Source organism: Phodopus roborovskii, unplaced genomic scaffold (assembly GCF_943737965.1).
Source record: "Phodopus roborovskii unplaced genomic scaffold, PHOROB, whole genome shotgun sequence".
In the NCBI taxonomy this organism is placed as follows: Eukaryota; Metazoa; Chordata; class Mammalia; order Rodentia; family Cricetidae; genus Phodopus; species Phodopus roborovskii.
Window position 1 is genome coordinate 17,221,391 of NW_026126447.1, and position 22,107 is coordinate 17,243,497.

The 22,107-nt window shown below is 42.5% G+C and overlaps 1 protein-coding gene across 3 annotated transcripts in view; it reads right to left on the reverse strand.

Moving 5' to 3' along the window:
- Positions 1–22,107, reverse strand: part of Ttc39b (tetratricopeptide repeat domain 39B) — a 99,950-nt gene that overhangs the window by 47,904 nt on the left and 29,939 nt on the right. For 2 of the 3 annotated variants that reach the window (XM_051188117.1, XM_051188118.1), the window contains one exon: positions 5,408–5,500. In XM_051188117.1, the coding sequence (XP_051044074.1) occupies positions 5,408–5,500 (93 nt within the window). Of the gene's footprint in view, positions 1–5,407; positions 5,501–19,253; positions 19,434–22,107 lie in introns of those variants that run through there. The other variant, XM_051188119.1, reaches the window with a different exon arrangement.

The window sequence follows — 22,107 nt, forward strand, 5'->3', positions numbered from 1 at the left end:
AAAGGAAGGGAGAGAGAGAGGGAGGGAGGGAGGAAGGGATGGAGGGAGGGAAGAGGGAGGGAGGGAGGGAGGGAAGGAGGGAGGGAGGGAGGAAAATAATTCGCTTAGTCAGATGAACAGTGTGCTCATGCTTCAGACCCCACAGGAAGATAGGTGCTTTCAAAGAAGAGGCAGGTAGGTCCCGTAAGTTAATTCTGCTCTATGGCTATTCTTGCTACCCTGGTTCATTTAAGTGTAAGAACAGTGAACTAATCTTTAATATATCACTAGTGTAGTGCTATTTTTGCAATGCCTAATGTATCGCTAATAAAATTAACTTATTCTGAAATGTCTCCTTAGCAAACACTGGAAACTACCCTGGTTTAGCCTACTATCAAAGATGCTAATCACTGATAAGCAGGTAAAGTCAGTGCCTTGGGCAAATGCCAAATATATCAGGAAGAAGTCAGAAAGCTGAGACAGGGGGACTGCTGAGAGTTCAAGGCCAGCTTGAGCTACATAAAAATTTCAGATCTGGATTGGACAACATGGTGAGACCTCTTATCAAAAATATAGAGGCTGAAGTGCTAGGTCAGTCAGTCAGTGAAGCAAGTGCCTTGCAAGCATGAGAACCTGAGTTTGGATCCCCAGAAACCATGGAAAAAGCAGGCTGCAATGGGCACACCTATAATCCTAGCAATGACGACACGGAAGGTGGAGACAAGCAGACTCATGAAAGTTCACACACCCACTAGCATGACCTACAGTGGTGAAGCCACAGCCCATGAGCGACCCTTCCTCAAACAAAAGGTAGAAGCCTCTGGGGACAGACAGCTGAGTTTGTCCTTTGGGTGCCACAGGTGCAACTCCCCCCCCCCACAAACTCACAATAAATACATAAATTAATGAACCTATTAAATAGAAAGGGGACAGGGTTAGGTTCAATGGTCGGAGCAACCTACCCTTCGTTCTTTTTTTAAGAAAATAATAGTATAATACATAAGAAAATAAAATTTTAATAAAATACCATAACCACTTAAAGAGTACGGTCCAGCAATTCCCAGTATACCCACACTATTGTGCTATCTCCAGAACTTTCATACCCTGTGACACTAAAATTATGCTCTTGACAAGCAGTGGCTCTCTCTGTCCTGCATTCTTTACCAAACAATCCAAACACAGCTCTCTCTTCTCACACTAGCCTCTATTCAAAATTTTGCCACAATCAATGACTTAGCCATTTGGGAACCTCATTCTACAAACAGCCTCTGGAAGTCTAGCTCCTCAGTGATCTTAATCTCCTTCATGATGCTAGGACTCCCCCAAAGCAGCCTTCGTTAGTAACTGACCTAGCCTGTGTTGTACCCACATGGGGCTGAAGTGGTACCTAAACTAGCAAGTGAAGAGTAAACAGATCTATAAAATGCTTCTCTCCTTTAGCCTGAGACCCCAGACTCCTGCTTCTTGTGAATTCCTCAAATACAACACCTCAAAACAACTATGATACACTTTATCCTTGAGTTCTGAAAATAAACAACCTTTCCAACAGCCCACTTCCATGGAAAAATACCTGTGTGAAGCCCTAATAGCATGCCTTCTCCCTAATTATGGGATGGTAAGAGGATGAAGTGATGGGAAAGTCTGGGTCGACAAGGAGTCTTCCCTCATTTTTCCAGTGCTTAACATAACTACTTCAGCAACAAGTTTGTTAAGAAACTGGAGGTGTGGCACACACCTTTCATCCCAGCTCTTGGGAGGCAGGTGGATCTCTGCGAGTTTGAGGCCAGCCTGGTCTACAGAGTGAGTTCCAGGACAGCCTCCAAAGCTACAGAGAAACCCTGTCTTGAAAAAAAAAAAAAAGAAAGAAAAGAAAGAAAGAAAAAACAGAAAGGAAGAAAGAAAAAAGAAACTGGAGGTGATAAGCATAAAACTTACAGAAACCCGTAATTTCATCACTGGTGCCCTTTAAAAATACTGATAATAAATACAAACTCAAAGAATTTCAGGGCCACAAAGCATCTTAGTTAGGAGCCATGTACTTCTCTAGGCATCAAGATCATTCTATGAGATTTCTCTATTTCTAGGTTGAAAGAAAAATCAGAAGAACCTAGCACCATCAAAATGATTTGAGACTAAGCAAAAAAAAAAAAAAAAAAAGAGGGCCAGGGCAGATAGAATCACAAAAGGTATTCTGTTTAGAAATGAGGGCAGAACATCAGTGATTGCCTTCTGACTACTGCCTGGCTATAGCACCTCCATCAATTCATGTGGCATCTAGGGTTTCCTGTTTATGAAATGGTGACCCAAACTCTTGACTTGCCTGCCTTACAGCACTGTTTGGAAAAGCTGACAGGTGCTTGTAGGGAGGCATAGTCTGAGGAGGAGCAACAAGGCAGTAAGTTGGTTACTTCCTATGCCACCAACCATACTGATGGACTTCTGAAAGGCCAATGCTTCACTGACCTTCTGATGGACAGGGTGGGGACATTTGGTTTTGCTAAAACTACAAAATCTGCAGGTGTTACTACCACAAGAAAAGCATCTCTATACCATTTCTCACATTTGATCTCCACAAGTTCCTGGATGTCTACCTCTATCTCACCTTTGCTCTTCCCAACATATGCACAAATCAGTTTTACTTGAACAAACTAAACAAGAAATAACTTTCCCTCAGGCTTGCTCTGTGTCCTATCAGCTAGCCTGCATATGGGATGTCCCCAAAGACACATGTGTTAAGTGTTAAAGGGGTTGTCTGGGGATGGTAGAGTCTCGAAGATCTTTAGGTGATGGACAGATGCCCTTGAAGGGGACTGTGGTGCCCTGGCTTCTTCCTGTCTCCTTCCCTGGCCATGATGTAAGTGCAGTATTGCCCTGCCATGCATCTCCCCCTCCCATGATCACAGAGCCAAAAGCAGCCCATCTTGTGGCCACTGCTCAGTCTCACACCCCCCCCCCCTTCTCCCGTGGCTCTCACTAGAGCTCCCACTCTCTCAGCAACCCTTCCCTCTTTCCCAAAGGGCCCTCTGTCCATCTCACCTCTCCCTCCAGACACTCCCTTTTTTTTTAAAATTATGCTGTCTCCCAGAAATAACATTTGTTGTCAGTTAAGATTCCTGGACCACAGCCTCAGTCAAGCTGCGGCATTATTTGCCACTGCTTTCAGCTACTTTATTACTATGGCCTTTAAATAGGGCTTTATAAATGTTGACTTAGTTGTTACCTAGGAAACAGAAGAGTTAGAGCATAACTATGAGAAGGGAATATTTCTTTCTAGGAAAAACCCCTATATATTTCCATGAGCAGAAACATTTGGAATTTGAAAAATGATTTTTAAGCTTCTTACAAGTTGTTTCTAACTTCATCTCCATCCCTCAACCCTGCCATACTGACAATTTACCAAATTCATGAGTATAATGAACACACTTGTACATATCTAATTCCAAATGTGAAATCTAAACTAAAGACCTGACATTAAACTTAAAAGCTCCACAAATATATAAGAACAGAAAACCATAAATAAATAAATAAGCAAACAAACAAATTATTTAACCCCAGCACTCAGAAGGCAGAGGCAGAAGAAACTCTGTGAGTTCAAGACAGCCAGGGCTACATAGAGAAATCCTGTCTCAAACAATCAAAAAAGACAAAAAAAGAAAGTACTTTCTCACTGGCATTAAGACAAAACAAAAATACTTGAAATTCACAAAGTAACAAATTAGGGCTAAGGAAATGGCTCCGTGGATAAAGGAGTCAGCATGAGTTCATATCCCCAGAACCCATGTAAAACCGGATGCAATGACTCATCAGTCCAGCATTGCTGTGGTGATACAGCAAGTGGACACAGGCAAATCCCTCATAGCCTGTGACCAGCTAGGCTGGAGTAAGCAGCTAAGCAGCTGACAAGACATCCTGTGTGATTGACACATAAGCTTGTCCTCTGACCTCAACACACATATCATAGTACACTAGCACACACACACACACACACACACACACACACACATACAAACATGCACACAAACATATGTGCACGCTCATACTGGGGGGAAAAAACACCAACTTACATGTTCAGGAACCTGTCAATTCTAGAATAAATTAGAAAGGACAATAATTGACAATTAAATTTGATATTGTAAAAATACCTATTAGGAATGGAAATTATAATTCGATGCTGGAGAAATGGTTCAGCAGTTAAGAGCACTGACTGCTCTTCCAGAGAACCTGGGTTCAATTCCCAGCACCCACATGGCAGCTCACAGCTGTCTATAAACTTCAAGATCTGACACTTTCACACAGACATACAAGCAGGCAAAACACCAACATAAATAAAATAATAATAAATTATCATTTAAAAAGAACAAAGTATAATGATATGTAAGTTTAAAAAGCAGATTACAGAACAATGTAACATGATCCCAATTTAAACAATTTAGTAAATCTAGGACTATAAATTCTGGTATTACATCTCCTTCTCTTTGTGCTTTCTGTGGCTCCTGAGTTTCTACAGTGGCTATATTTTTTACAATACATTTTAAGCTAAGGTCATGAGAAAATAAAAGGAAGAAAAGTAAGAGTAACACATTAGTTTTAAAATCTATTATGGGCCAGGTATGGAAGCCTATGCCTGCAAACCCAGAATGCCATGCAGAAGGATCAGGAATTCAATGTCTTCTTCAGCTACAAAGCAACAAACACACACACACACACACAAAGCAAACCACTGTGGGATATTTTGATAGAATTCTGACATTCCTAAGACTGCCAATAAAGTTCACTTTGAATCAGAGGGTGGAGCTAGTTACTAGTTGACCAAAATTAGTGATAGAGGTTTTGGAGGACCAAGGACATAAAGAAAGATGCAGGAAGTAGTAGGGTGGGGCTTAGAAAGATTCCCCACCCACCCCACCCACCCCACCCCCTTTTTGTTAGATTGAAGAAGGAGAGAGGAGCTCACTGGTCCCTTCTCCACAGCTTCTCTGCTCATTCAGGTTCTTACCCCAATATCTGACTCCCGAGGTTTTTATTGATAAAGAATAATTTGATAAGCATTTCAACAAACAAAACCAAACTTTAAAGTTTAAAGATAAACCATTAAAGATACCTGCTGCTGAGTCTGAGGAGCTGAGTTTGATTTCCGGGACCACACAATGAAAGATGAGAACTAACTCCTGCAAGTTGTCCGCTACTCTATATACTTGTATTGTGGTACTCACTCTCACACACATGCACATACACAAAACAATGCTTTTTTTTTTTTAAAGAAACAAGAAGCTTTGGCCCCCAAGTTTTATTTAGTTTTGCTCTGACTATAGTTCCTTTGCATGCATCTTCTTTTCTAACTTGCAAAATGGACACTATAATGGCCTAGGCCCACCCCCACCTCACTGGTGTACTACAGTCCCCTAAGAGTCCCCAACAGTCCTCTGACCTGCCCACAGCAGATGCTCCAAGTGGTCTGGATGCCCGTTTGGTGTCACAGGGTACAAAGGGAAAGCTGCTTGTTGCCATTTCCGAGGGAGATCTGTTGATTAAAAAGCAGTGAGTTTTTAAGTTCTTTGTTCTGTGAGAAGGGACTGCACAAACATGAGAACATAGTGCACACCAATACACACCTGTCAATCATTTTCTAGAACTCACCTCTACTTCAATTTACTTCTATATCATGTTAAACATTCCTGAAAATAAACTACTGGGAGCTGGGTGGTGGTGGTGCAGGCCTTTAATCCCAGCACTCGAGAGGCAAGGGGGGCAGATCTTGTGAGTTCAAGACCAGCCTGGTCTACAAATCAACTTCCAGGACATCCAAGGAAGGCTACACAAAGAAACACTGCCTCAAAAAGAAAGGAAGGATGGGAGGGAGGAAAGGAAAGGAGAGAGGGAGAGAGGGAGGGAGGAAAGAAAGAAGGAAGGAAGGAAGGAAGGAAGGAAGGAAGGAAGGAAAGAAAAAAAGACCACTGGGAGATTGACTTTCCTTATATTTTAACATGAAAATAAATAGACTGAAAGCATCCACAACCTGTTATCTTTTGCATATTTTTCTTTTTCTTTAATTCTCTCCCTCTCTCCCCCAACTTTTTTTTTTTTTTAGGAAGGGGACAAGGATGGGTGGGCAGGGGCTGTCAACATAGTCCCTGCTGGCCAGAACTCAGCATGTAGATCAGGGTGGTCTCAAATTTCCAGCATTCCCCCCAACTATCTGTCAAATGCTGGGATCATGAATGCTTTATCCAGATCATTCACACATAGTCTTCCAGGTTTTTTGTTTTGTTTTTTTGGTGGTTTTTTTTTTTTTTTTTTTTTTTTTTTTTTTGGCTTTGTTTTTATTTAGGATCTGTCTCCACACTCAGGTGGCCAGGCTAGCCTCAGCCTCCCAACTACTGAGATTACAAATAATGAGCCACCATGCCTAACTCAGACTTTTTTCTCCAAGTAAAGCTATATATTATATATATTTCATTAAAGTATTTATTATATTCATAAAGCAGAGCTCTGAGACAGCAGCTACCCATCTTTTCAGGATGTTGGTTTTATTGTTATTGTTGTTTAATGCATATGAGTATTCTACCTGCATTTATGTCTCTGTACCACATGAGAGCCTAGTGACCCAGAAAGCCAGAAATGGGTGTCATATCCCCAGAGACTGGAGTTACTGATAGTTATGAGCTGTCGTGGGGGTGCTGGGAATTCCAATTCAGGTCCCCTCAAAGAACAGCCATTTCTCTTAACCAGTAAGCCGGCACTGTTTTTGTTGTTGTTTTTGTTTTGTTTTGTCTTGTCTTTAAAGACAAATGTTTGCTCTATAGCCAGACTGGCCATGAACACAACCCTTGCCTCATGAGTGTCAGGATAACATGTATGTGCTCCCATGCCTGGCCCTGAATGCCAGGTCTTCAATAAAACCAACTTCCTTCCCACCAGCATATTTCCTAAGTGTTAGCTTAGGTGAGTGGCCAAACCTGAGTCTGCTAATAAAAGTTTAAATTCCATCTCTTCACCTTTTAAGCTTTTACACACTAAATTCCCAGAAATTCTGTTTCAAATTTTACATTAATATCACAACCAGCCCATCATGCCACAAACTGTGCTTTTAATCACCAGCATTTGCTCAGGATCAGTTGTTTTTCTTGGGGGGAGGGTGTTTATTCTATAACACATTTCAATTGCAAATGTCAATGGTAAGGCGTCTGTTTCTAACTGACTCCCCTTTTCCATGAGCTCCTCCAGGGAACTGATCATAATATGCCACCAAAGGGGTGTGTCATCTTTTCTGGCAGAAGCCAAAAAAAACTTCAATCTTAAAACCAGCAGACATGATTCTACCTACAGTTCCTTGACATCTCTGTTCCAGCTCTACTCCTGCAGTTTTTCCTACTGCTCTATAGACAAATTACTTGGCAGAGTAATGAGGATATATCGCCTTCTCAGGAGGATGCCAGTCATGTGGCAAGAGGGACCACTGGAGAATCAGAAAAGAAAGCAGTCTGTGGGTGCTGACAGTGCGGAATCCTGCCTCCCTCAGGCAGGGTGGTCTTTGTCACATCCATTTCGGCATGACCTTTCCCAACCAACACTCTCATCAAACAAGCAAACAGGCTCGGTGGTGGTAGCGCACACCTTTAGTCCCATGGCTTGGAGCCAGAAGCAGGTGGTCTACAGAATGAGTTGCAGGACTGCCAGGGCCACACAGAGAAACCCTGTCTCAAAACACCAGTCAATCAGTCAGTAATAAAGGAAACAAGCAAATGAACAGCATTTGTCCCTGCCGACAATTAGGACTCTAGGTAGCACAAAGCTTATAAAACCACAGCTTGTGCTGAGAGGTGGTGACACTTGCCTTTAATCCCAGCACTTGGGAGACAGAGGCAGGCAGATCTCTGTGAGTTCAAGGCCAGCCTGGTCTACAAAGTTCCACAAAGAAACCGTCTCAAAAAACTAAAAACAAAAACAAACAAACAAACAAAAAAAAAACACAGCTTGCTCCTGAGTCAGACAGGACACAGAACCAAGCATGCCATGCTGGCCTTTTGCCTGCATCACTTAGAATTTTCACACACCTAACTCATTTGGTATAAACTGCTGTCTATTCTTCATCAGAACCTTTTTTCTCCAAAAAAAAAAAAAAAAAAGAAGAAGAAGAAGAAGAAAGAAAAAAAAAAAAAAAAGAAAGGGAGAAAAAAAAAAATAGAAATGTTCCAGACGTATGTAGAGAAAATAGCACAGTACATTACCTTACACCTGGAATATGGTTTTGAGTACAATGTGAACTAAACTTAACCCACACCCCCCCCCCAAATTCCTCCCTTCCTTCTAAGAGAAGCAATCAATAACCCGTCCTCCAGCCATTTGTTAGCTCAGAAAAGACAAAAGGAAGACTGAAGTCCTCTCGGGATCCTCAGCTCTGGCAGGAATATCCACTCTCTAGAGACTGGCTTGCCTTTGCTAGGCTGGGCACTTACACTAACAGCTATATTCTAGAAAATGGGGCATTCGTGCTCGAGAGATGGTTTGGCAGTTAACCTGTTGCTCTTGGAGAAAACCAGGTTTGAGTCTCAGCACCCATATGATGGCTTACAATCATCGATAGCTCCAGACCCCCGGGGACCCAATGCCCTCTTCTGACCCCTGGAGATACCAAGATTACATAGGGCACACACATGGTACATATACATACACACAGGCAAAACATTCACATATAAAATAAATACATCTTTAAAAAAAAAAAACTTTGACATTAACTTGTAGCTATTTCACTCCAATAGATACACAAATAATTTATGTCTGAAATGTTCAGGATTTATCACCTGACCGGTGATTTAAAAAAAAAAAAACAGTTTTGTATTTCATAAATCTTATCAACATTTTTTTCTTCGTTCCCCAAGTGCTTTAGGGAGCGTTCTATCATCTCTATGCTCTTCCTGTTGCTCAGCAAGCCTGAGGCATGTGTTGATGCTACAGTTATTACTGTTGACAATGGTGCACTATGATGCAACCCCTAAGAGAAGGCAAGTTCCTCTGTGTGTCACCTGGTTCTGGACACTTTCACTCCACATATCCATTCACACCTCAGCGTTCTGGTAAGTGGAGGCCAATAGTTGCTGCATCATTAACTGGTATTTGGGAATCTTTTTATTATATTGTTATAAATATAAAGTTATAAAGTTATATACAAAGTCTTGCTAGATTTTTTTTTTTTTTACTCAGAATTCATTCACACACTTACCATTACCTCAGCTTTCTGGTAAGTAGAGGCCAATAGTTGTTGCATCATTAACTGATATTTGGGAATCTTTTTATTATATTGTTATAAATATAAAGTTATATACAAAGTCTTGCTGGATTTTTTTTTTTACTCAGACTTCATTATATTATTACAAATGCCCTTTATAATATTGCATTTTATGCAAAAAAAAAAGTACTGCATTTTTACGTCTATATATACATTGCTATGGCTTGAGTCTGCCCTGCCATCTCCAAAGTCCACTGTGAGTAAATACTTGCTCCCAAGTAGGAGGTGGTAGACCTTTGGGAGCTAGGATCTAGTGGGAGAGCCTTAGATCACTAAGGGTGTGGTCAGAGAACTCAACCCCTTAAGCAGTGTTAAAAAAGGAAAAAACCTGGTGTGTCCATCCTCTTTTTCTACTCCTGTTCAGGATGTGACTATGTTTCCTATACAAGCTATTACCAAGAGCAACCAAAGAACCATCAAACAGCAACACTAAGTCTTTATATTGTTCCATTTTAAAATGTATACCACCACGATTAGCACAATTTTTCTAAGATTTATTTATTATGTATACAGTTTTCTGCCTGTGTGTATGCCTGAACTGCATGCCAGAGAAGGGCACCAGAATGCATTACAGATGGTTGTGAGCCACCATGTGGTTGCTGGGAATTGAACTCAGAACCTCTCGAAGAGCAGCCAGTGCTCTTAACCTCGGAGCCATCTCTCCAGTCCCACAACTTTCACATGTTACCTAAATGCTTCTTAGTCTACACTTACTCTAAATACCACTATACCTATGTTTGAAAGTGTGTTTTCAAATAGTGACAAAAACACTCTTATTTGATTGACAGTGACTAAAAAAGGTCACATAGTATATTTCAATTACAGGTATTAATATATAAGGAAATATGCCTTTATTTTGCATTGTTTTGGACATTCCAGTTTTTAAAAATGTTTTAAACAAATTTTTGAGGTATAATTCCCAGAGGTTTCCAACTAACACCACAATCTAAATTACAACATCCCGTCATCCAAAAGTGCCACCCTACTGACTGTCCCTCCCCATCCCTCATGACCTATAATTCTAAGCAAACACTAATCTTTTTGCATCTGTAGATTTTATTTTTCTGGGCAACAATCAATTATCATATATGTTGGGGGGTTTTTTCTCTTTCCATGTTTCCAATATTCATTCACGCTATATGGAACAGGTAACAATACTCCATCCTATCTAATACTAAGTAATATGCCATAGCTGAGATAAGCCAAATTTGGTTAGCATTTCATTTGTCTATTATGGATGGGACATTACATCTTTTTGTAGGTCATGAAGACTGCTGCTATTAATATTCATGTACAAGTTTTGTGTGAATATAATAGGCCAGGTCAAATGACAACTCCACATTTGACACTGAAGAATTGCCACCAAATATTTTCCAAAGTGGCTACAATGATTTTAATGTAACCAATAAAAATGACAGCTCCGATTTCTTTACAATTTGGCAATTGCTTGCCATTTTGGTGAGTGTGGTAACTGCTTTGTGAGCTGGGGCTTTTTATAACATATGCATATACCAGTTGCTTGGGAGCCACAAATCCTTGTGCTTATGCAGCAAACACTTTGCTAACTGACCAAGCCATTGCACTGTGGTTTTGACCTGCATTTGCCTAATGGCTGATGACATTAGGAATTCTTTAAAGCACTTAGTTGGCCATTTGTGCATCTTCTTTGGGAACTCTCCAGATTCTTTTCATATTTCTAATTGGGTTATCTGCCTTTTTATTATCAACTTAAGTATCGCTCTAATTTTCAAATACTACACAGATTTTGTTGTAGTTGTTTTGTTTTGTTTTTCAAGTCAGGGTTTCTCTGTGTTGCTCTGGCTGACCTGGAATTCGCACATGTGGCATATGCTTACACTACAGACTGGAAGAATATAAACAAATAAGAGTAAATCTTTTCTTTTACATCAGAAGCAAATACACAGTGGGGGAGGACAGAGAACTCGAACAGCCCAGAACTCAGCATGTTTCCCTTCAGCCTTCACCACATCTCACCTGGCCATCATGACCAAGATGTCCTTCCTCTAAGACTACAAAAGTCCCCGGAACAAAAACTAAAAATCTTGAGTATTATCTCTAGGTCTTGATGGATTTCCTTTCTTTGCACTTGTCTCCATCTTTTCCAAATTTTCAGACACGATCATACATTGTTTTCATAATCAGGAAAAGGAACATTTAGGCTCCAAATCACTAAAGAAACATTCAAGTATTACTTTAAGGAAATAAAACTCTGAACATCCCATGCTCAAAATGAAGCTAAAAATAGGCATGAAAAGAGTAATTTATTGCTTTTAGCCCTTTCCAGGTGAAGAAGTCAAAACGGTTCTCCACCTAATGTTTCTCCCCTCATCATTTTAGACGATTCAGAAAGCTTTCAATTTCCTACTAAAATGGCAAAGTTCTTAACCTTTCTGGGTTTTTAATTTGAACTTTTTTATTTCCTCCACTGTAACATGCTTCATCACTGAATTTTTTTTGGCTGTCCTGGAACTAGCTCTGAAGACCAGGCTGGCCTTAAACTCACAGAGATCCACCTCTGCCTCCTGGGTGCTGAGATTAAAGGCGTGTTTTAAAAAACTGTTTTTTCCCTGTTGTCTGCCTTAACTGAAAATGAGCTATGGTTGATGCCCACTTTACTTGAGGTCCTGGGGACTGGGCCTCTGAGCAAGCACTGAGTCTCCCAGCCTTTTTTTTACTTTTATTCCCAGACAGGGCTTGAATTCTCAGACTTCTTCCTGCCTCAGCCTGCCTGGCAGTGGGGATTACAGACCTTCCCAGGGGGGCCCAGCTGAACAGAGATTTACTCTTTACTGAAGGAACTGGCCCTGGCAGGACAGTAAGTAGTACACTATCAACTTTAATTTCTTATGTTTGAAGACCAGAAAACCTCAGTACATTAATTAAGACTGTGTAAACGTCAGTAAGGGTTGGATTTGAGGCTCTATAGAGAGCTGCTGTCTGAAAAACGCATAAACAAAATGAAATCCATGTGATAAGTGCTGTATAATGAAGAGATGACTGGGTGCCTGTAAGGCAGCTCTGCGCGTAAGAGTACCGACACACAAGCCTGGCAATTTTAATTTGCTCCCTGGGACCCACGTAAAGATGGAAGGAGAGTACCAACTCCCCAAAGTTGTTCTCTGACCCCCACACCTCATGGCATGTGTGCACCTGCATGCACACACATGACACACATGCATGACAATAACAGATAAAATAATTTTTGAGAGATGTGGCTTGGCAACATAGTAGTGAAATGTTGGATTACTTAAAAGTGAACTGATGAGCATGGCAGAATGTTAACTGGCAACACTTAAGTTGTATTAATAGAGACAGGGCATCTAGGACGAGCAAAGCGAGATGAGTCCTAAATAACCGTCTTTTCCTGGGACAGCAAGCATCTTGAAGGAGGGCGCTGTCACAGCACCTAGCCCTGTGCTTTGCAAGTGGGAACCTTCAATTAGCATTATGCTGACTGGATAACAGAACCAGGGAACGGCTGCAGGGTGGCACCACCATCCCCTGAGCAGACCAGCCACCCCTGGTCTATCCACCAACCTAGGCATAGTCCTGTGCTACGAACAGCAATGGGAAACTCAACCAAAAGCCAAATGCCAGGAGGAGAAGGCACTCAAGGCTAGTTATCAAGGACATTGATCTTTTTTAAGTTCAGGCAAGGCACAGGCAGAAAGCTGAGGAAAACAAAAGCACATAAACAGCTTTGTTCAAGCCACGGAGTGGTATCTGTTGTATGCCTGTAATCCCAGCACTCCTCTAGCTCTGAGTTCGAGGCCAACCTGGTCTACACAGTGAGTTCAAAGACAGGCAGGGCCACCCAGAGAACCCATATCTTGAGGGGGAAAAATTGTTTACTTGACAGATTCCCATACGCCCTTCTAGAGCACCCTACTATGAAATTGAGTTCAAAAAATATATAATGCCACCACTTGTAACACAAACAAATAAATGACCCAGAGACTGATGATTGGAATTCAAGCTTCAAGCTGAATATCAGAAAAGTAAAGCATCTGGCCACTAGTTCTTAACTCTACCTGAATAGGCTTATCCATGAGCTCTCACCAAGCCTCAGACTGTAACCTCTCCTCAGCATGGCTGGAGAATTAATGTCTCATACTGACTACTTGCTCCTGTCTTTTATACCCCTCTAGTGCTGGGATGAAAGGTGTGAACTATAATTCTCTTTTAAACTGACTGACTCTCCAATAGATCTAGGTGGCCTTGAACTCAGAGATCTGCCTACCTCTTAATCCTGAATCCTAGGATTAAAGGTGTGTACCATCACCTCCCAGCTTCTGGCTGCTGGCTGACTTTGGTTTTCTGAATCCTCAGGCAAGCTTTAATAAATCACAAACCACCGCTTTGGTTTGTTTGCTTTTTGAGAAGGAGTCTCATATAGCCCAGGTTGGCTTCAAGCCTGCAATCCTCCTGCCTCAGTCTCCCAAAGGTTGAGCTGGCAGGTATATGCCACCACACACAGATCATGGAGGGAATAATAAAACAAACAAAATATTAAAACTAGATTAAACATATTCATTAGTTCTTTACTCAATAACTCACTTTTTTCTCTATGCCTGAAATACAACAAAATAAGATTTTTTTTTTTTTCAGGCTAGTTTAGTGATAAACTAGGATTAACTTCATGATGTGGGTGGGGTTCCTGTTGGCCAAACAATATCAAGAGAGAACACTAAGCCCCAGGATCAGAGCCAGAGCCATGTCCCTTCCCTAGCTCCACAGGTACCCACGTGCACTCACAGCCATGGCCCCCATCACACACACACACACACACACACACACACAGAGAGAGAGAGAGAGAGAGAGAGAGAGAGAGAGAGAGAGAGAGAGAGAGAGCAGGGCTGGGAGCCAGTGTGAAGGCCAGAGAACAGTCCCTCCCTGCCCACGAGCCCCTTTCCACACTTCTGCAGGAGCAGCTTCTCCCTGGAAGGAGGGAGGCAAGGGAGGGAGGTACAGCTGCAGAGCTTCAGTCTGCACTTGACATGGTTGGTCATGACCCTCCCTCACCGCCATCACCCACTCCACAATCGTCCAAGAGAGGGCACTGGAAACCTGCAGGTCAGCTCCGCTGGCTGACAGGCTCGTGTTGGTTTGTTTTCTGTCCCTGGTGGCAATGGGGGCTTTACTGCCAAGGAGACCTTTGGAAAGGATAAAAGGTCATGTCCATTTAAAGTATAAAGTGCTTCAAGCCTGACTAAGGGGACAGAAGGGTGACTGTTATCTGTCGAATCTGTCCCCAAGGAGTGCTGTTTTCCTTGCCCAAAGACACAGAAAACTCCCAAGAACAGGCACCTAGATCTTTCCACTGTCTTTCCTCGGGCAGAGCAAATCAAATTTCCTGTGTTCTTTGAAACCAATGACAACAGACTGGCAGACTGGCAGAAAATGTGTGCAGCTGCTGGTTGATCTTCCTGGGTCCAACTGCTCGTCTCTTTTAACTGAAAGCTGAAAGGTAAACTGGAGCCAGGCGGGGGGGGGGGGGGAGGGTCCCTGTCTCTACTGGAGGACTCACTCCCTGCAGTGACTTCGCCTCTGCCTCGTCCTTTCTCACCCGAATACTAACTACAGTGACAGAGGAGGCAGTGTGCTGGGGCACAAGGCAGAGCTGGAGTGCTACCCCAAGTGTGTCAGCAGTTTTGGAGGCAGGAAAGAACAATTCCGGGCTCAGTCCCCTCACCAGGACACTCCCACAATGAGATGCACTCCATTTGTAAAATCACCTTTGAACTGAGATGGCACATAAATAACTGTAAGGCGTTGTAAGCAGTGGTGATGTTATTATGCCACTTAAGGCAAGGAGAGCCAGACCAGAGCTTCCCAGTACACAGACCAGGGAAGGATTCCTGCCACTCAGCAGTTACACCTAATGTTTCCAGCAATCCTGGGGCAGAGGCGGCTAAAAGCAGTGTTTGGCCAGTTATCATGCCCCTCCCAGCAGGGAAGCAGATGACTTGCAGGGTGCACAGCAAATACAGGTTTTCAGAGTGACAATGACTGGGAAGTAGCTGTTCACTTAAAAAAAAAAATCAAAGTCGAAATAAAGAATAGCAAGATGTCTTTAAACAATCGTTGCAAAAACAAGTTTTCCTTTCCTTCACCTCATAATCCAGGAGGGAAGAAGGAAGTAACTGCCACCCAAAAGCCATTTCCTCAGACTAGCTTGTGTCTGTGCTCACTGACCGAGCGTCAGCCTGCTGTTTCAGCTGTGGTGAGCAGTGGGTGAGGTATGAATACATGGGACTGTACCAGTGCGTAGACGCTGGTGGGCGGATTACATGGAAGGAGAGGCCTATACATTCTCAAGAAATTAAGCACCAGGATTGACTCTTCTCCCACACTTCCAACTTCTCCTAGCTGACTGCTATATTATCCAGACTATGGAATGGCTGCCATATGGGATTCTATTGCAGAGAGAGGGAGGGAGGGAGGGAGGGAGGGAGGGAGGGAGGGAGGGAGGGAAGAGAGGGAGAGAGGGTAGGGAAGGAAGGAGGAAGGGAAGGAGGGAAGGGAAGAAGGAAAGGTGGAAGAAAGGAAGGGAGGGAAGGGAGGGAGAGAGGGGAGGAAGGGAGGGAGGGAAGAGAGAGGGGAGGAAGGAAGGAGAACCAAGCTCTTAAGGAGGTGAATAGCAGGTAAATGTTTTATGTTACGTCCTAGTTTGTGAAAAACTGAAAGGCTCAAATTCTGCCTTCTCTCTAAGAAGATAATGCCCACAGCCCCAACCACAAATGAAATTCAAGTCTTAGTCCCATGCTCTTCTCTTTCTAAACTACAGTGACCTGTACTGCTTTCAAATAAAGCATTCTATAACCCACTAATCTAAAATAATCACCAAAGAAATCCGTTCATCCCAGCTGAACGGTCACTAAGGACTGCCCACACCTGTGGACTAGTGAACCAGCAAAAGAAGAGGAAACCATGCATGAAATTCACATCAAATCCACATGCTAAGCACTAAGACTCCATTACAACAAACAGCGCTGCCTCTCCTCACTCTCACCAAGGCCACGGGGCATTTTGGTTAATGCGCAGGTTAATCTGGGGAAAGGTCTCCATCACCCACAGGCCTGTCCTGCCCGGCGTGTTGACATCTTCAGTGCAGAGTACAGTCACATGTGTGGGCTACATGTGTGGCACACATGTGTAGGGACAGTCACAGGATAGGCAATTCCAAATGGACACAGCCGTCAAGACTCAAACAAGCTTTAGAAGAGCCAGGCTAGATGGAACTCTGAAAGCACAACCGGTTACATGTAACATAAGAACTGTCCACCTGCAAGGGAACCGCCCGGGCTCAGCCCAAGCTGAAGGCTTTAAGGTATGAGATGAAGCTGGAACACAAACAGGTCTGGTGTGGGGAACATGGTGTTAACAGATCCCATGGGCTCACAAGTTCTTTGTCACAGTTCCCACCAAGAAGCAGCGTGGCCATCTAGAAACTGCGGCAGGTCAAGGGAAATGCGCTGAATGTCTCTGTTGAAAAGTCTGCTATCTGGACTTGATGGACAGCAATCTGAACATAAAGTGCAAGAAAAGTTGCTGCTTCCTTCCCACTAGCATTCCTCTTCTCGGATGAACCTTGCCCATGGTTCTCGGATGAACCTTGCCCATGTCTTTCACTGGCCCACCACTGAGTTCAGTCTGTCCATGCACAGTCATCTCCTTTCTAAAAGGAACAGAGGACGCAAGCATATGTCAGCAGGAGGGAAGCAACTGCAAATGATAGGGAGATCTGGGCTCGGGGCCAACAGAAATGACTACTTCTTATTTTTCATGATGTATTATATCCACAAGTACGCTAGAAGAAATCGGGGGAAGCTCCCCGCAATTAACCTCCAACTGGGATACACAATGCAGTCACCCGGAGGAGCACAGGTCTGCCAGCTTATTAGTGGTGCCATGACCGCCAGCACTCTGAGCGACCCCAGGCATTTTCCTCATCTGGGAAACCACTGACAGGACAGTTGCTATAAATTTAAAGAGAAAAGAGGAGGAAGATGTGAGAAGGAGGAGAAAGTGGAGGAGGGGAGGAAGGAGGAAGAGGAGGAGGAAGAGGAGAAGGGGACGGAGACTGAACAAAAGCATTGGGCCTGGCCCAGAAAACCTTTGAGAAAGAGTCCAGTTCTGTCTCCTCCCCTAAGATAGGAAAATGATGGCACAGAGTGACATAATAACCAATTTCCCTCCCTTCCCCAGTGGGGCCAACCAAACAGAAACCAGTTCTTCTAATCTAAGCCCTATACGCACAGGGTTTATTGCATGCTTGCTGAACTAATGAGCATATTTCTAACATCTCTCTCCAGCTAAGGACTCAAAGGCTCCGTGCCTGAAGATCTGGGGCAGCACTAGTTACAAGCATTGATGTGTCCCATATAGGGCTGCTCACAAAGTAGTCTGTAGCTGTACAGCTGAAAAGCTCACCACAGCTCTAATACAATAACTTGCTAATTAGGTTTTAACAGCCTCCTTTACCTACTAAAAATATCTGCTCCAGAAGTCTACATACAATATTTTCTTCAGCATCATATCCGCAGAGCTTGGAAAAAGCTTTGCAACAAATGTGAACATTTGTGAATGAATGAATGAATGAATGAATGAATGAATGAATGATTAAATATTCTTTGCAAGCTTAAAGGCAGAGTGTCCTAAATTTAGCAACCCTTCCCAATTAAATTCAAGTTGCTACACTTACGTATGACAAAATGTTTAAAAATAAAAACAGCACATGTTTGATCTCTGGGTGGCAGGGATTTTTTTCTTTTTTAAAAAACCATTTATTTTTACTCTGCAGGAAACCAACCAAATAATGGCACAAAAAAAAAAAAAAAAAAAAAAAAAAAACTCCTATTATTTCAGCCTAAGTCAAGCATAATATGCGTACAAAGACAACCGGGACCAGTGTTTTAAACTATTATGACTACCAGCCACTTCTAAAAGTCACTTTAATGTGGTTGTAAGAGATAGGAAGATCATAGCCACCTCATAGAATCAGTTCACAAAAACCAACTAGAACAGGGAGGGAGGGTCACAGGAGGAATCTGAAACCAACCAAAAATGCTCCAGATGCATTCGCCAATACAGAAAAATAAATAAATAAATAAAAATTAAAAAAAAAAAAAAAAGTTGTAGCCTCTGGTAAATTCCAGAGGGGAAAAGTGGGACACAATGACTCAGGACAGATGGACAGATGTTCTGAGTTCAGAATCTGCATCTCTCTCTCTCTCTCTCTCTCTCTCTCTCTCTCTCACACACACACACACACACACACACACACACACACACACACACACACACACCACAAATCAGCAGTGATTCCAATGCACAACTTAAAAAGGTCAGGAAGCAGAGCTCACTTTCTGGTGGTTCACATTCACTATGATCTGCTACAGAGACTGGCTTAAGCCAACACCACCCAGTAGAAGGTGAATTTCCAGGGTACCTGACCCAGACTACTTCTGAATGAACATCACTTTACTCATCTTTAAGGTCTTAATTACCATAAGAAGACAAAACAAAATGCTGGGAAGAAGGCAGCAGAGGGCCTAAAACAAATGCAGAAAACACAAATGAGCCTCCTCCTGCTGCCATTGTTCTGCTGTGGGAGTCTTGGGGAGCTCTGGGGCACACCTTGCAGCATCAGTCAGCCAGCCATGGCACGGAGAAAGACCACAACCTCTGCAGCGCAGGCAGGCAGCATGGACAGACATGCTGCTTTCCACAATTACTGCACTCACCCTCAGGAAGATTTAAAAAAGGGAGGGGGTGTGGGAAGCCCTGGCAAGCTAGACAGGAAGCTACTAAGAGGACAATGTCATCTGACAAAACCTGCAGGTCTCTAGTGAAACTGAACTCTTTCATTTTTCCCCAAAGCTTTCCTTAAATAAATCCTCCCAGACTTAAAGAGAACCTTGCAATCATGTCCCCTGGAACCACTAAATGAACACAACATACTCACGGGCTCACGGCAGCTGTAACTTCCAAGGAAAGAACACGGTCCCACTATGAAGCTGTCTTTCCCTCTCTTCTGTCAGACCTTTTTTAACAGCCAACTAAAAGAAGAGCCATTCCTCAATATAAAACGCAACAGAAATCTGCAACTTCTGCTTCATTCCCTGATCTGCAAAGAGACTCTCAGTTACCAGACCCTGGCAAAGAAGTGACCAAGGCATCTGACAGCCCCCAGAGCACTGCAGGGTGAATTTAAGACCTGTCAGCTACAGTGGCAGCTACACTCACTGCTCTGGCGGCTGCTTCCGCAGGAAGGGATGCTGGGAGATTTTTTTCCCCCAATCTCTGCCGCAGCCTAGTCCTAATCCATCACTGTTTAATTATCCTAGAGAAGCAGGCAAGACAAGTACAGATGGACCGGTTATACGAACCACAGAACCTTTCAATGATTTTGCACCTAACCTAGGCATTTCTCTATCAAGGGATAGCATGAATTACTTTCTTCTTTTAAGAAAGTGTAAGGACAGGCTGTTATTCCTGGATGTTACTTACATTTTCTATCCCATGGACTTTCTTAAAACATACTTTTAAGAACAGTGAAGAAGGGAAAATCAGTTTCTCTAGAGTTTTCAGTCTGGCAGGTTATTTCAGCAACAAATCCATGTCACATGACAATCACATCAAGGTTGCTGGAAAAGCCAGTCTCAAATTAACATTTAGTAAATAGTATTTCAAGTAGGTTCAGGTTTGGAGTTGTATTTTTTTTTTTTTTTTGGTTGTAGTTTTATTTTTGTGTTTTGGTTGTTGAGGTGGCTATATAAGACACTGCCACTGGAGCGAGAGGAGTTGCTAACAAGTAAAATATTATAATCTACAGATTACAATAATTAGGAAATGAAGAAATTTAAAACCAGACACAATCCCATGACCCAGAAATAATCGCTGCCAATGTTTTGTAACAATTTACTTAGAATATTTTTCTCCTTCTTATGTCAAATGTATGGGACTTAACAATTATGTATTTTTTCTTTAATAATTTTGCTTCCTGAGCTATGTATTATTGCATGAATTTTCCTGGGAAAAGTGCACAAGTGTCTCTTCATCCAAACTAAAAGGACAGGACAAAGAAATCGTTCCCAGAGTCTTGCTTGGTGAACTTGAGTTCACTGGAATGACTAGCAGAAGACTCCAAGGCAGTCATCCCTAACAGCACCAGTGAACCCAGTGCAAGTGAAAACTCACCACACTTCTAGACGAACCTGTAGGCACCTCTCCGAAGCTTATCTCCTCTTACTCCAGCAATTGTTCCCTGCTTATACAATTTCAGGGAGGCGCTTTGGGGATCTCCCAGCTTTCTATATCCTATCAGCTTCCTTTCTCCATATACATACAACTTCTCTTCATAAATAGTATAATTATTTGCCCATATATGTGACCTATGGTTAACTGCCCACATTTCTTAAGCATCCATTTATTATTTGTTGGAGAGGAAGGACACGAGTATCACAGAGCAGGTGTGGAGGTCAGAGAACAACCTGCAAGAGTTAGTTCTCTCCTTATACAGTGTGGGTCCAGGGATTGAACTCAAGGTTATCAGGCTTGGCAGCAAGCTCCTTTAACCACTGAGCCATCTTGCTAGCCCAACCACCCAGATTTCTAACAGTGCTCCAAGAGTTTGTGCACATCATGACAGGTAATATATTTGTGCACCTACTGGGTGCTAGATGGTGTGGTGAGCAGAGCAAACACAATCGCTGCTCTTCTCGAGTTCCATACAACAGAAAGGCTAGACATTCACCAGATGTAATCAATACTGCACTACCAAAGAGAGCTACAGACACCCAAGAACACATCAGAGACCTGCTCTTGTGAAGGTTTATGTTGGAGGAGGGGGGAGATGTAGCGATCCAACAGCAAAATTCTAAGTACAGTGTAATTCACACCTTCATTTCTCACCATTATTAATATCCCAACTAATATCTCTTTTTCCTACATAAAGCTTAAATGTAGATTTCAACTATATTTTATGAATGGCACGTATGAGAGGTGGGGCAGGAGGAGGAGCTAGGGTGTAGGCGGTAGCACCACCACCCCAAAAGCAGGCGGGTCTCAGAAACAGGGAAATATGAAAAATTACATTCTTTTCTCTTTATTTGATTGATAAATTTAGAAAAAATATTTTTTTCCTTTTATGAAAACTTTTTTATTTTAGAGCCTTTATGGGGGTGCATGAAAATAAGCAAATGTCTCACATCTTGGGTGCTATAGTGGCTCTATAAAATCGGCAGAGCTTTCGCAATATATATGGCATGTTGGTTGGCATTTATCTGTGAAGCTTTTTTTATATCTAAGTTAACAAAATACTTTCAAGTCAATTATTTCACAGGTTAAAGATATGTTTTACGGGAGCTACCAGCACCCTTGACCTCCAGCAAGTGCCGGGATTCTGTGTGTGAGCTGGAAGCTTTTCTGTGGTTGCCAGAGGAGGAAGGAGCCATACGGGACTACTGCTATTTCTTCCAGCAGTGTCGCAAGATGACCTGGTGCTAAGGTGCTGGGATTATATCTGTGCACTACCATACTTGACTTATTCATTGCCCAGGATCAAACTCGGGGTTTCATGAACTATGCCAGACAAGCATATTAACAACTGAGCCACATTCCAACTCCTAAATATTGGGTTTGTTTTGATACCTTGATGTGAAATAACAAGAATTCTGATCTTTGTTCTTGCAACAGAAACTTGAGAATAGTTATCAGAGAGAATGGCTGTATCTTCAGTGAATATGCCCCAGGGAAATATCATATATTGGGGAAATATGAACATCTTGAATTGAGGATCAAAGCATAGCATCTACGAC